General features: G+C 39.8%; 1 protein-coding gene across 1 annotated transcript; it reads right to left on the reverse strand.

The window, feature by feature from the left end:
- Positions 1-2562: 2562 nt before the first annotated feature.
- LOC139645627 (aquaporin-1-like) lies at positions 2563-5151 on the reverse strand. Its single transcript, XM_071521406.1, is given in 5 exon segments — positions 2563-3174; positions 3536-3616; positions 3848-4009; positions 4706-5070; positions 5073-5151. Coding segments are annotated over 5 exon segments (867 nt in total). The 3' UTR covers positions 2563-2994.
- Positions 5152-15969: the final 10818 nt, after the last annotated feature.

Here is a 15969-nt window from a genome sequence, read left to right on the forward strand (position 1 = left end):
AACAGACCGGTTTGTGGGCAGTGTTGGATTGGTATACCAAGACTGTGACATAGGCCTCTCCAGAATTTGGGCCCCACCATCAAGCCAATTGCACCATTGTGAGCGACGTTACCAGCGTGCAGCAAGTGTGTGGCTTTAAAGGATCAGGCCTAATTAGAAACAGCTGAGAGATATGAGTTTTCAACCAGTGGGAACGACCTCCACGTCGTCTCCTGTTCTCTTCAGTACTTTTCCAGTCAAACAGGAGGCGGTGCTACCTTTTTGCTCAAAATTCATCAATAGACCAAACTGTTATTTCAGTCTTGTGTGTGTCTGGTGGATTGTAAACACAGAATGATCCTTAAGAACGTTTCAGATGGAAGGTATGTTAAATTAGATGAAGGGATTGAATGATGCACACAGACCTGCTGCAAAGGCTTTTCGTTTGTGAGTTGCGCTAGTTTTTGAAAATAAAAAACGTAAAGGTTATACTTGTCAGATGATTATATGAACTGATGCATTCATCTCAATCCTATTCTGTCTAATCTTATTACATTAGATAGTGAATCCTGCATCTGCGATTTCATTCATATTCTATTTAAGACTATTGAAACATGTAGATTTTCTGATGATATGGTCCTCGTAATAACAAGCTTTATTTCTATATCACTTTTCAAAAACAATGCTATAAAGTGGGGGCCATGGTGTGACAGCATCTCAAATAGGATAATCCAGCATCAAATATATATATTTAAATAAATTAAATAAATAGTTATATTCATTTGGAAAAAGTAATTAAATGGACACAAATAAATGATATATATATACTATTTAATTTATCATTTTTAATATTTTCTTATTTTTATAGTTATTTTTGCAGTGATATATTTGTCTGTTTAGGCTATTGTATTAAATCATGCCCACATTTATTCCTTAATCTATTTACTTATTTTGTCCTATTTTAGTATTTTCCTTCCTTTCTATTTCATATTTTTATTGCTCCAACATTATAATGAGATGGGTGTGGCTAAAAGGCTCTGAGTCTGTGGCCACATTCCATTCGGCCACCAGTTGAGCTGTGAAGGACACTGCACAAGCAAAAAGACAAACTTTCACCAAGATGCCAGAACTTCTAGGCAGCAGATAAACACGCTTTGTCGAGTTGTGTGGGATTCAAAGCACTTTTTTCCACTAAGAAGTTGCAATGCGGTATAAGGTTGATAAGCTACCTGTTGATTGCATGCACTTTGTATGATATAATGCATTTTAAAGCCAACTGCAAACTAGTATATTTATAATTCTAGTAACAAACTTTGAACATCTCTTACAAATGATCCAGGAATTAGAAAAGATTGCAACGCATCTTAATATTATGCAATGCATTTTCAATAATTTGGCTTGATTCCGGGCACATACATGAGACATTAGATATGTGGAGGACAGCATCTGCTGTGAATTACAATAAAAAAGGGAAATTTGCATGTTTTTCCAGGTCACTTTCAACATGTCATTCACATTTTTCAATCCACTGATTCTATTTTGAGTGGGTGTCATGCAGAGCTGGCTGCACTGAAGTTGGCCTCAGTCATACGCTGCTGTGGGGGAAATGGGGCCTTTTGAATTCAGACAAGGAAACCAGCCTCCCATTCTCTTTTTCTGAGTCAAAGAATAGGCAGGTTACAGGGGTCACGCTGCTTCTTGTCTTTTTGTCAGTAGTCAGAATGAGAAACCTGTCAAACCAACGCCTTTGCCTTTGACTCTGGTAATAATGGTTATCCATCCAATGAGTAGAGAACATCCTTTTGTATTTTTGTATCAAGGAAATGTCAAAATATTTCTGGATGGTTTTTTTTTTTAAATTTTGTTTAATTTCTAGCTAGTGGCACATCATATCACTGTTTCCATCTGCAGGGGATTTGTCTGAGATTGTTTGTAAACATTTAACACCGCACTAAACATATGATGCAGTTTTGACTATATATAGTGTATATGCCCACTCAAATCTCTGAGTACAGCTACAGATACTTGGGCAGAGATAAGGTACTTGGAGGTACTTGGAGTAGATATGATTCATTATTTGAGAGGTGCAGAATGTAGGAGGGAAATGTGTAGGAATGAATTGAATGAAATGAATGAATGAGAAATTAACATGATGATGCAAAGGCCACAATAGGAGAGTGAAGGCTGGAGAAATGACAGGAAGGAACAACAGTGATGAAACATGACGTTGGAGAGAAAGTACTGATGATAATGATGTGATGTGATGATGATGATGATGATGATGAAGCTCTACATTCCAAACATGAACATTCTGGGAAGCACACAAACCAATTCCTCAATACTACAATGTGCTGTAGTCTGAAACTGAGATTTCACTTTGGCAGAACATGTTCTCTTTTTAGTCAGCTAACACGTGTATTCTGATAGTATTGTTTTTTTTCTGTTTTCATAGTCATAATTTTCAAGACGTTTGTGATTCTGTGCTGTAGATAAGCACCGACTGCACAAAGCAGGAAAATCTACTGTATAATCTATGTTTATATGGAAAACTGCATAACAGGAAAGTGCCAAGAGCAACAACTGTTAACAACAAGTGTTTTATTTAAAAAAGTGAAAGACAATCCAAGAGTGTACACGCAATATATTATCCATCAGAAATAAAAAGTTATACAGGCACTTAGAAATATGTATACAAAAAAAAATAAAAAAAAATAAAAATGGCTCCACATAGAATACTGATATGGGAAATCATTTTATCAGAAAGCTGCCCTGTCAAGATGCTCACAACCTCAATGTGTCCGCTTGAGTGGCAGTTTGGGTGAAAATCGAGTACGGTCAAAAACAAATGAGTGAATTAGAATGAGACACTAACTGACCCGTTACCACAATAGAAATCCTCATTGGTATTTCAAAAAACAGCACAAAATTGCTGACATCCTAAAGTAAATTCAATAGTTTTTTTGTACAGGAGTATAGACAAGTACTGTTACACTACATGGCTGTGCTTGAGCGGTACTACTTTGACGACATCTCCACAGTTGTAGCGTCGTTGGCTCCGTTGACGTCGTAGTCTCCCACCGGGCCGCTGACCAGGACCTTCATACGCTCAGGGAAGTCGTCGAATTTGGGGGAGAGGAGGAAGTCGTAGATGAGAGCTGCGGCCACGCCTCCGCACATCGGTCCCACCCAGTACACCTGCAATGGATAACTCTGATCAATTCCTGGATAGCTAACAGGATGTATCACGGGCAAGCGTCCATAAATCAATTGTGTCACCATCATCACACAATGAAATAACACAAAGATTCCAGTGAAGTTCATATTACCTTCGTCAATGGTTTATCTCAGGGAGATAATAATAGATGGGCTAATAATAAAACAATAGGAACTCTATTATAGATTAACTTTGAGCTATAAAGGTGGCCACGTGTGTTAGGGAGTTGTTTGCCCGTTATGAAGTTACTGAATTATTTAGGCATGACATATAATAGCTACACACAAAAATGTGAGGTATGTGAAAAGTGTAAGAGCTCATGTGCTCCCCTCTCTGTCTTACCCAGTGGTTTGTGAAATCGTTCATGATCAAAGCTGGACCAAAGGAGCGAGCGGGGTTGATGCCGCAGCCTGTGTAGCTGATCTGTGCTCAGCAACAAAGAGACAAACATGAGAAGACATCTTCAGCTACATGGTCTGGTGGTGGAATATATTACGGCAGGGGTGAAAGGTATAAGGCGAAACAATAAAAATGCATGAGATTCTTTTGCAGGTGGACACCGAGAGCTCCACGGTGTCCACTGCTGGTTCATACTGCTGTAGTGTAAACATGATACTGCATAGGGGATGATTGTAAGATGCAACTTCTACTTACAGCTGCCAAGTGTCCCAGACAGACTGATAGGCCGATGGCCAGGGGGGCCGAGCCAGTGACATCACGCCGCCTTTTATCAGTAACTGCAATGACACACAGCACTAGCTGGAAGGTTGCCAGGAGCTCTATACCCACGCCTTGGCTGGGAGTGACACCGTTGAGCTGTGAGAGTGAGGGGGGGATCCAAAACAACAACAGTTTGTCATTCTGCATCAGCTAGATGGATGTTTCTCATCACTACCGCTTCCCATTTAGCAGCTGCTGGCAACAAGCCGAACTCGGCTCATCACAACAATTCTAAATTTGGCATAGAAGTCTGACCGCAATTTGGCAGAGACTCTAAAGTGCCAGATTGCTTCATATTCATATTCATTCATATTTCATTTGTGGAAAACTTGATCAACATTACTTTGATTGATTTGGCTCTACTGTAATGTGTATGAGGGATTACAATTTCTCCAGAGTAAGTGGGTGTCATGCCTTGTCAGTCACTAGCTTTTTGGTAAGAAGACAGCTGTTGGTATTCATTACAGATAGTTTAAAGTAAAAGTGTAGTTAGTTTTTGGGAGTGCCAACACCAACCTCCAGTCTGCTACATCTAATATTTGCCAGAAGACAGCAGAGGAAACAATGATAGAATAAGTCTAGCACAACACAAACAGTGCCAACTCATATTTATCAATTCAATGCAGGCATCTTCACAAACTCCTCACTTTTCATCTAAACCTTGGACTAGAGATGCACTTTAAATACATACCATTCTATCACATTGCAAGCCAATACATTTCTTGGCACTGTGGGAAATTAAAGAGCTTCCTATCATCTGTCAACAACCATGATATGAAAAGTTTCACTTACAGCATTGACCCCCAGTGCATCAGTGGTACTTGGACGTGCTCCATACACAATGCCACTGGCCAGGGCCGAGCCTAGCATCTGGGCCACAATGTACATGACGGCCTTGAAGACGCTGATCTGGCAGCTGGCTAGCATGCCCAGGGTGACCGCAGGGTTCAGGTGGGCTCCACTGATGTGGCCTAAACTCTGGGCCAGCGTGGCGATGGCCAGTCCGAAGGCCAGCGAGACCTTCACCTCCTGGTCCGGGTTACTGTTGTTCTTGTTCCCAATGGCTGTGGAGATGCTGAGGTAAATGAAGAGGGTCATGCCGACCAGCTCGGCCAGGACGGCCCTCCAGAACGCCTTGCTTTTGAACTCTCTCATGGTGGCTGTCCGGCTGTGGGCTTGCGGTGGTCCTCGTGTGGTGATGTGTGTGTGTACTCACAAACAACAGCAACAGGCTGCATATATAAGGCTGGGGCTGATAATGGTAAGGGGGCGGGCTTTCAAAAAGTGAAAGGGAAGGCCACACTGAATTAATGAGAAATCCAAAAGGCTGGTCTCCCGCTTCCCTCCCTCCTCTCGGTCTCCCTCCCCCTCCCTCTCTCCCTGTCCTCCAGCCCCTCTCCCTGCACCTCCCTGTGCGCCGCTTTCTGCTCTTTGGACTTTTGTGAGTAAGGGAATTGGGTCCTGAAACAGTTGTACCCAGAGATAAAAATTTCCATTCATAAAGGAATTTACAGTTTAACTGCTGTGCTACTGATTGTAAGTTGTGAGTCAGCAAACATTTATTTAAATCAAGGAGAATGATGTCCTGCTTAAATTTGATTTTGTCCCATTTATTTTTGTCCCACATTGTTAAAAGTCACATCTTTGAGTACTTTTAGTCATCCCTTGTGGTCTTATGGACTTAATCATACTATTGGTCACTGACAGTACACGGGGAAAGAAGCCAGACAACTCCCTGATATTCTTGTCATTTTAGGTCTCACCCTTCCTCCCACAGAAAAGGGTTTCCAAGATTATACAAGACACTGCCACTCAAAGGACTTCTTGCAAGTGAGCTTAGGAACACCCTTTGAGACAGACAGAGAAAAGGGTTGAGAAAAAAAGAAGATAATGGAGTTTATTGTATCTATTCCAGCCAAATGAAAACATGCTTCTCTATATTAGATCAAATTGGAAGAAATTGGAATTTGTAACTTCCAAAACAAGCAAATGGAGGCTGCTTAAGAACATTTTATAAATTTGTTTGACAATCTAAACAAGGTTGAATTTAGATGTGTTGCATGTGCTACCACAAAGAACAAAAAGCTTTTTGAATTTAGTAGAATCGTAAATTTTGTAGAATTTAGTTTGTTATGGGACACATTCACAATAGATGGACTTCTCATCTCATGTAGCATTAATAACTCCAAGGGTGGAAACAAACAGGAAGGACATTTACTTGCTTATTAGTTATGTTGTAGAGTAAAAGTTGTAGCAGGGTAAAACATCAACTCTGAGAAATGACCTGCCTGTTGCACCTGACCTCCAACTCAAACAGAGTGTGACAGCACACATTAAGGACTGGCACGACTAAAGAAAGAGACAGCAATCTACATGCAACATAGATATACACACGTCAGCCAGGCCAATGGAAATATACAGTATGTCATGGAATGTAATTTATTTACTCCATTGTGGTGACTGGATAATCTGCATTATCTGCATATGCTAATCCAACTCTCTCTCTCTCTCTCTCTCTCTCTCTCTCTCTCTCTCTCTCTCTCGGTGTGTGTGTGTGTGTGTGTGTGTGTGTGTGTCATGTGCCTGATTCAAATCAACTCAAATAAAACACACTTCAACTCTCAAAGCCAAAAACATCCATTCCCTCTGGTGTAAATAACGCCATACATTTCAGCAACCCAACTATTTTTAGAACATTATGAAGCATTTCAAATTAATTCAAGTATGCTTATGATCACTTCTTGCCTTGCAACTTAGAATATCAAAGTAGCTAATCTTCCTTTTCTTTAAAGATCACCGGAGGCAACCGGATGCAGATGAGGGAAAATGTTCTGTTCTAAAACTACATTGTGACCTTTCAATTATTAACTGTGCCACTGCTGGCAAGCTCAAACTCTTACAAGTTCAGTTTAAATTGTCTGAAAATACGTTCTTGTGCTGCGGCTCTCTTTGGTGACCAGGAAGTTTATGACAGGCTGCTGCCATGATGATAAGGACGGTTCATCTGACAGAAAGGAATTATGACATATCCTCTCCAGCCCTACACATTGTGCTGTTTGGTCTTGAAAGATGTAGGTTATATTACAACAAAATGGGGGATAGAATCAGAAATATTAAGGTTTATATAAGTTTCATGAGAAGCCTTTCATCATTTTCCACCTCTTACTTATCCGGGCAAGCTGAGTGAAAATGATATGCACTTTTGTAGCAACTATCTAAAAAAAATTTGTTATAGGGAGGAGGGGTACAGGCTGTCTAATACTATCTGTCTGTGGAATTTTATAGAGGACAGAATGACATTGTCCAATGCTTCAGTTGTTTGGTCCATTCCCCTTATATTCCCTCCTTCAATATGAAATTAGAAGGGATGAAATTAATTGATTTTCAGAGTGTTTGCAATGTAGCATACACAAAAGCAAATAGAGACTTAGCATACTTGCATGCAAAGTTATGAAAACCATGTCCAAGAGTGTGGACTAGATTTCCATTTGATTTGTTGCCAAGCCATGCCAATGCACTATACTCATAATGCTGTTTGTCTGAGCTGATGCATTGACTCTGCATGATCAGTGTTATAAGATAAGATAAGATAAGATAAGATAAGATAATGCTTTATTACAATATATATTTGAACTGTTCTTAAATAATTTGCTAGAATAGATTGCTACAAAGTCATTATTGTCATAATCAGGCCTGTTGCTTATGGACAGTAGTTTGTTGCTCTTCCTATTATTAAAAAGACAAGACAGAGGAGTGTGACTATTTTTTCAGAAAATTATTTGCAATTAATGTTTTTTTTTCTTATCTATAGAGGTTTACTTTTGTACATACATCAACTAAAACTATAGATCAAAAGGTATACCTCAACCTTTATACTTTCAAGTGCTTCTTTCAAGCTTGGTTTGAGAGTGTTAACCACATGATCCACAGGAGGGAAGCTTTCTAAGAACGTTATGTCTGATTTTGTACACTCCAACGCTGCCATAATGCAGCACCCAAAAGGTTGACTTCTTCCATGTGAACATTGAGGGAGGTTTTCATTTTTTAAATGCAAAATGTCAAAAATGCTGCTTCACAAACTGAATAGACATAATGTGATACGTAACCTGCATGCACGTTGTAGTTATGTTCTCAATCATGGATTACACTCTTGTCCAGTGAAAACCATGTAACTCCAATTTAGGTGATTTTCATGTTTTCACTTCAGTTGAAGGATTAGATGCTCCTCACAGGGTGGGAAATTATCTGACCTCTTGTGCTTATGAAACCAAAAGAAAATCCACAGGATAAATTTTCAAATGCATTGTGATCTAAAACAAGGTTGTTTTTCTTAGTTCCTGAAAAGTTAACATTTTAGAGATACAGGGTTTTCACCTGACAGCGATGCTGTATTATCTCTTCGGAAAAAAAAGGTGACATATGAGCAAACGCACTAGTGTGAGTCAGAAGACTGCCATAGTGTGGTTTTGTCGTAAACCTAGTTTGAGGAGATTTAATGTGAGTTTCAAGCTGCTTAAACTTGTGGTAAACCAAGACCCAGCCTCTGGAGGACTGAAGCACTAGGATACCAAGATGACTCAGATGCAACTGAAGTGCAAGACAACAACCATATTTCCCCTGAGGAAGGCACTTGTGACTGATGCTGTTCTGCATCCAAAACCTAAAACATGTGGATGTAAATGTGTGTGTATACTAGAGAAGAATTTTAAGTGAGTAAATCCCAATCAACATTTTCGAATGACTGAGATTCTATCTCTTTCTTTGAATTTCTACCACACTATGTATTCAACTTATTCTATTCTGTTCTACTGCTTGCATCCGTCCACTATCATCCCCTCAGTCCGTAGTCAACTGTATGTGTGGTGAGGTATTGACATTATAAATTTGCACTGTCATAAAACAAAACAAAACAAAACAAAACAAGACAAGACAAGACAAGACAAGACAAGACAAGACAAGACAAGACAAAACAAAAAAAACAAAAAAACAAAACAAAACAAAACAAAACAAAACAAAACAAAACAAAACAAAACAAAACAAAACAAAACAAAACAAAACAAAACAAAAACAACAACAACTAGTAAAAAAATGGCATCTGAAGAACCAAAAACTTCACATAAACATTACTAATACTATTGTAATTTTCAGGCTTATCATGTTGCTTTCCCAGCATCACATCTTCTTACAGCAATTAACAAGAACAACCATCTAATGTGGCCTATTCTGTGAGGCAGGTAATTGTAAATCTTTTGAGTCCAAAATGCTGCACCTCGACAAAAAATTACGACGTGCAATTCCATGAGCCTTTTGCAGCTCGGAGTATAATAGATATCTTTGCATCTTATCAGACTTTAAGACCACTCTGCCTATATCTCGTCTCAAACGCTCCTTTTCGCTGGAGCTTGTGGATGGATGTCACATCAAACTGAATTGTGAGGTGCTCAGACTATTGCTCGAGGAATGTAGAGAATGCTTAAAAACACACACAGAGTATAAACATAGTGAGGAGGTTTGTGTGAGTGATTTATTTCAAGAGCTGAAATAAATGTTCTGAAAGCTTTTAACATTTCCAGCTAATGGAGTAGGCTGCTACTATGTAGGGTCGTGGAAAGCCAACGTCAAGGGAAGGTCAAGGTCACGATCATGGGAGACTTGATTATCCCATGGGAAGTTTGTTTAGCAGTTAGGTTCAAAGGTGACACACACCACAGACAATTAAAGTGCACCATCAACAGACTCTGACAATCCACAAACACATTGTAAATACGGTAATATATAGGCTAATTGTACATGACACATAAGCATGGAAGAAAAAAAAACACACACAAGAAGAAATGCAATCAGAAACCTGCTGGCTTGTGACATACGCAAATGATAAAGTGTATTGAGGAAGATAAGGTGCATTCAAATGAAGATAAGTTGCGTTCAAAACTGTAACAGTTTTATGAAGGAAGGAATTTGTACATCTGGAGGATGGAGTTGGCTCTCTGTTGTATTTGAAAACAATATGGGATGGAAAGGTTGAGTTGTGGAACATGGCTAATCCAATTTTACGAACCAATTTAATTATCCGTTTAAAGCCATTTTTGTTTTCATTGGTTTCGATTGCCAAACCACAAAGGGACAGAGAATAACAGAACAAATTCTAGCTTAATAACAGAAAAGAGCCATCATAGTTTTGTCCGCTTTAAAAAGTGTCAGTTTCCTTGAACATAACGGGCATCGATCTCCTTTTGTCCAGACTGCCAGGCTGCTTCTGTCAAAGCAGTTCAGGGTGTTGCATTGCAGTAAAAAAAAGGCTAAGATGAAATCAAACAATATACATATTTTTAGTGCTTCTGGGGAAGATTCTGGGTTGGTGGATGAACAACAGACTGAAGGGTTAAAGGTTGAGGAGCATGAGGACAACACAAAAATCCAGTGACCCGTGAAACCGCCTGTGACAGTTAGGAACTCATTTTACTAATTGCTCAAACCTATCTAATTGGTTCATACAATTTGGTCATGGGGCATTATGTGTCCAAAGGGAAATTCCTCGCAGCAAAACAAATACAACACTACGAAAAACTTCTCTGAAACCAGAGTAAATAAATAAACTTTCTGATGAGGCTAAAATAGACAAAGTCCTCTTTGACAAAGGGAAATCATTTAGGAGCAAGGCAGATTGATTAGTTTGTTCCTAAATAGATGTTTTGATTACCGGGATAAAGAGAGGCCGTTCTTCACAGTGACCTGACACTGACAAGCAGAGGAATTTAGCTGCAAGCGTGTGAAAGTGGACAGAGACAAAAGACCTAAATGATTGATTAAATGATTCGCCGGGCCTCAGATTTGTTACCGTGTGTCTGACCGTCATGACGCGTCACCGACACAAGCATAAACACACACACACACATTCTCACACCCCATGCACACGGCTGGATCATCACCGGTGAGCGGCCTCCTTCAAAGACTTCTATTCAGCCCCAGGAGACAGTAACATTAGCGTCCAAATCACAATCATGAGACCGCTGCTACTTAATGAGGGGTTCGGGTCAGTGCACCACTGAGCTGACCCAGACTAGACTGTTGGTTATGTAACTATCGTGAACCATCCCGAAATAAAGAGGCTTGACCCAAATTAGCCCATTCTCTTCGTTATTCATCATTCTTCTAAACATCAGAAAAATCTAAAAGAGAGATAACAAGCGTAAAAAGGGATACATGAGCGTATCAAATTCCTGTAAGTGCCTTTCATGGGTTATTTTTAAAAGATCTGAGGTCCTCCGGTGATGTTTACTTCATGATTGATCAGGTCTTCTGTGCAGCACTGGAGAGGCGACGCTGCCTCGTCTCCAGACATTGTTAGAGAGGACAGGTGAATTATGATGTCCCCGCAATTTCCTGCCGTCTCTGCGTCACTATCATTTGTTTATAAAATATCCAAGGTGTAACGTTTGGTGTGGTCGCCCAGGACAGGAAGCATTAATAGTCCTAATGTTTCTTTAATGGTTTTTGGCTTATCTGACTTCCACGATGGGAATGTAATTAGGGAGTTGTAGCGTGAAAATGTTTATTTTTGCAACAACCATCATAGGATATCCTCTTATTCTGCATGACAGAGGAACAGTTGTAAATTTGTATGCCCTTGTAACCCATCGATTAGCAACATTGGCAGTACTTCAACGACGTGAATTCCTTCAGACTAACTTTACTGATTTTGTTTCTGTTTTGTTTTGTGTTCACGACGGCTTAAGAAGCAGTTCCAGTGCAGTAACTGTAGAATTAATGCATTCTAACCTATTCTAACATCAGAGTAACTCATTAATCTAGTTGCTCTCTGCAAAGACAAAGCCCTCTAAACCTTTCGGATGCAAACAATTATTTTGCTAGGGCCCTAAAATTGTTTCACAACAGTCACAGCAGCATAAAAGGGGCTTATCTGTGGCAAGTTCGTATAACTTTGTATGACATTAACCAATTAGTCTTTGAAGGGATTTTGCACTCACTAGATGAAATGCAGCTACTTTGGGTCTTCTTCGGCAATTGTGGTGATTGGTCACGATTTACCCTATTTGTTTGGTGCAATGCATTGAGAGTTGACAACAGCCATTTGTAAGCAGCCTCTACAATTTGGCTCTGGGCTGGAGCTTATACATATGTACATCTTTGGAGAGATTTATACTTGCAGCCTGTGTGTTCTCTTAAGACTGGCAGACTCACAAACACATAGGGGGCCTTTTATTAGGGGCCCAGATCCCCTCAATTGTTATGTGCGGCTCTTGGCTCTTTGTCTATTTATTACAATTGTGAAGGCCCCTTGCCTGTCTCCCCCACCTCTAGAAAACCTATACAAAAACATTTCTGAAAGGCTTAGTCAGGGGTCTGTGATGCCATGACAACTGCTCCAATATTATAGACTTCTCCCAGCTTTCGAGACCCTATCATGTTTTACGCATCTCTTTGGTGAGATCACCAAGGAGGCCTTGCTGAGTAACTGTGTGGCACAGAGCAACAGCTACACTTAATCTGCCCAGCATCTCATTCGGTGAACATTGCTCACTGCAAGCAGGAAAACTGAGATTATGGAATTGATTGCAAAGCACAAATTTTGCATCATAATCCATACGGTTAAACCAAATATGAATGGTTGGACATGATATATCTTACAATGTTGACTGTCTCAATACAAGCTACAACAACTATGGACAAAAGACCAGGCAATTTTACGATGATTTCACGGTATATTTATGGTGTTCCTATGTTGTGTCAAAAGAAGGCAGCCGTGATAATACTGCTAGTTTCACAAGATAACACTGTGATTATCATGTGTTTATGATCTCAGAGCGCTCTCCCATAAAAACAAGTTTATAAAATAATAAAAAAGTAGAGGTGCCACCAGATAAAGGAGTGGACTTAGCACTGCCAGCAAGCTCATCCTTGGCTTTAATCCAATATGGATATTGACTGCTACTTCGAAGCTCCCTCAGCCACTTTGATTTGATTTTTTCGTTTTTGTTTACATTTTTCATCAGGTAACAGCTTGAAAGCAAGATGCTCAAGGAATACAGAAATTGTTTTCATTGTTTTCCATCAGTCTGTCTCACCATTCATAGAGGCACTGCATATCCATGAACAGATCTCTGCTGTCCAAAATCACACTCCAAGTAAAATAACCATTCTGTGAATAGAAAAAAAACAATACTTGCTATTGCTTCCCCGGACATTCTCGTAATCAAAACAAGAACCAAAACATTTCCCTTCTACCATATTTCATCTTATGCAAAGCTGTTTTCATGATACTGTGGTTGGTGGGATGTGTACGAAATACCCTCCCATGGCAGATGAACCCTGGTGTATGTCATTTGGTGATGTTTGCACGCAGTGAAATAGTGAGAGCAGGGTGATCCTTCTCATTCCAACAGAGCAGCACTTACAGTTATTTATGACAATCTGACAAAATCCTGAAACCTCTGGCAAGACGGTTCCTCAGGAGAAACTTGGTTCACCAGGAACCAAGATACGTATTGATGTATACAAATGAGTTATTATATTGTAAATTGTGGCAAAGCCTCCTCCTAGTCCCAGTGGGATTCTCCTCATACCATGGGCAGTTAATCTTCACAGAGACAGGTAATATATTTTTTTACATTTGAACTCTTAAATATTTCAGCAACTTTGAAGCACTTGTGATAAGAAATAGGAGTTAGAATAGCAAGGGTACCAATGTCTCGGTTGAATAATTACACACTATTCAGCCTTAACTAATCAAATAACCATCGTCTTATATGTCAACCCAGATTGTACAAGCACACCCACTCAGATAAAATCATCCAGTAACCCTTGACTGTCCAGGCTGGTTTATTTCCTAAACAGGAGTTGGTAACAAAATGGAAATACGAATGAAAAATCAGCATGTTTTCTCTTCTAATTGCAGGTCTAATCTGTGGAAAATACAGATATCTAATCAAAATTAACTCCAACAGCAAGCAGTAATTATTTGACATGACTGTAATGATATTTTATGCTGAATGTGACACTTCACCTGTTAAAAATAATCATGATCGGTGTTCATTGGAGGGAAGTTGTCTGTGTTGTATTAGGTCTACTATTACATGGTTTGCAAAGTGTGAATGTTTCTATTTAAGGATGATACATCACTGATAGCGCTGATCTCTTCTTCAGTACATTCCACATAGCTCTATTATAATTTAATGTGTCAAGAAATCTCTTTCTAATTAGCAACTCTACATTACAAAATAAATCACTTTGACAGTAAAGGGTTTCCACATCTTTCCTGGGAGACACCAGCAGCACATGTATGAGTAGAAATCAAGTGTTGGTACAAATGTTGATGGCACAGAAAACCGTGTACTATATTTCCTAATGACAGATAAAACTTAAGTCTTGATGTATATCTCAGCAAATGTCTACGAGAGAAATAAGTCAAACGCTATTAACAAACCAAACAAGTCATTCAGGCAGCGATGATGAAACAGAGACATGTCAACCACCACTCAAGATGTCACTCTCTAAGAAAATGGAAAGTCGACATCTCTGTGCCAGCTGCAAATATGATCTGTGGTAAACAGAGAATGACACAGATTATCTCTCCTCACAAGGTTGTCTGAGTGGAAATTTCACTACATATTCATCAAGCCGTCTCTACACATATCAGCTCTGCTTTTATTTGACAAATGAACTGTGTTTATATCTGATCCTTCTGATAGAAACCTTGTATTGCTCTTGTAATGAATAGCAATAATGATAGTGAGATCCCTGAAGAAGAAATTCTCTCTCAGGCAGGTCAGAGCACTGGGTGACAGAACAGCGCCCCCTGGAACTGGTAGGGACTTTCCATCAGGGTGGATCCTTGCTGTCGGGGGGCTTGAACCCAGACCTTCTGGTTGAGACTTCCTACTCACTACGCTTCCTGCTGCCCACAGCGGCTTGGCTACGGACCAACAATGTCTTTTCAAGAAAAAAAAAAAAAGTTATTGTGAGTAAGAAGTTGGTCATCTGTATTGTTTATGAAACAGCTTCATGAATATGAAATGCAGTTGGAGACATGAAATGTTTTGGGCCACATCTGCTCAGAGGGGCTCCTGCTCTCTTATGCTACTGTACCTGCAAATGTATGGTACATTAAGATATGAATTGTATGAATGATTACAATTGATCAACTCTTAAAGAGTAAAGAGACAAAGTTCATATTCATATCCATTGTCTGAAAGGACAGAGGGTCACCAACACATTGACTTTTCGTGCTGTCCATCTGTTTAGCGCAGAATGTGTCGATGCACAAGAGAGTAGGTGTGGGTGTGTGTGCTGCATGGGTGTGTGTGGCCATCTGTTTTCATGCTGACAAGGGAGACAATGTAACCAAACTAGACTACGTCCAGCGAGACAATCAATTGGGTGCCAGAAATAACAGCAATAAAATTGACTTCCTTATCGTGCAATAGACCTAATTTGCCCATATAGGCTGGACTCTGTGCTTCATACACACCTTTGTCTTCACATCCATGCTTCAGTCACAGAGGAATGCAAACCCTGACATGTACCTCACACCAAGTCTGATTTCCTGGGAGTAGCTGGAGGACAATGGGTTGGAAATGGGATGAGATGACAGCAATCGTTCAGCACGCGTCCTCTAATATTTCTAATTGCAGAGAGAATGTCTGAAGTTCATCTTGGAAACACCCACCGCCAAGGGTGCTTAAATTTTCCCTCGGTGTGGCTCCCATGTTGAAAACGAAATGTTCACAATTAGTGGGTTGTGTCTGTCTTGATGAAGCTGACATCATGTGGAAGCAACAATAATCCCCACTCCCTCTGTTCCAATCACTCCATGTAGAAGAAGAAGAGCAGTCAAAAACCCTGTGGAGGTATGTATGGACGTCTACACATTATTTGAAAGTGTTACAATAACAGGAGAACATGGAGATGAACATTGCAGATTTATATAAATAATCTCACGGAATCATAAAAATTGTAAATGAGCAGCCTTCTTGGTGCTGTCTGGATCTTACTTTGTGGGAGAATCTGTAGTATTCAAATGGCATCTTTAGATTAAG

The sequence above is a fragment of the Centroberyx affinis genome, unplaced genomic scaffold, assembly GCF_046629955.1.
Source record: "Centroberyx affinis isolate AG114_WGS23_722 - 3 ecotype Tasmania unplaced genomic scaffold, CSIRO-AGI_Caff_v1 ptg000888l_1, whole genome shotgun sequence".
Classification (NCBI taxonomy): Eukaryota; Metazoa; Chordata; class Actinopteri; order Beryciformes; family Berycidae; genus Centroberyx; species Centroberyx affinis.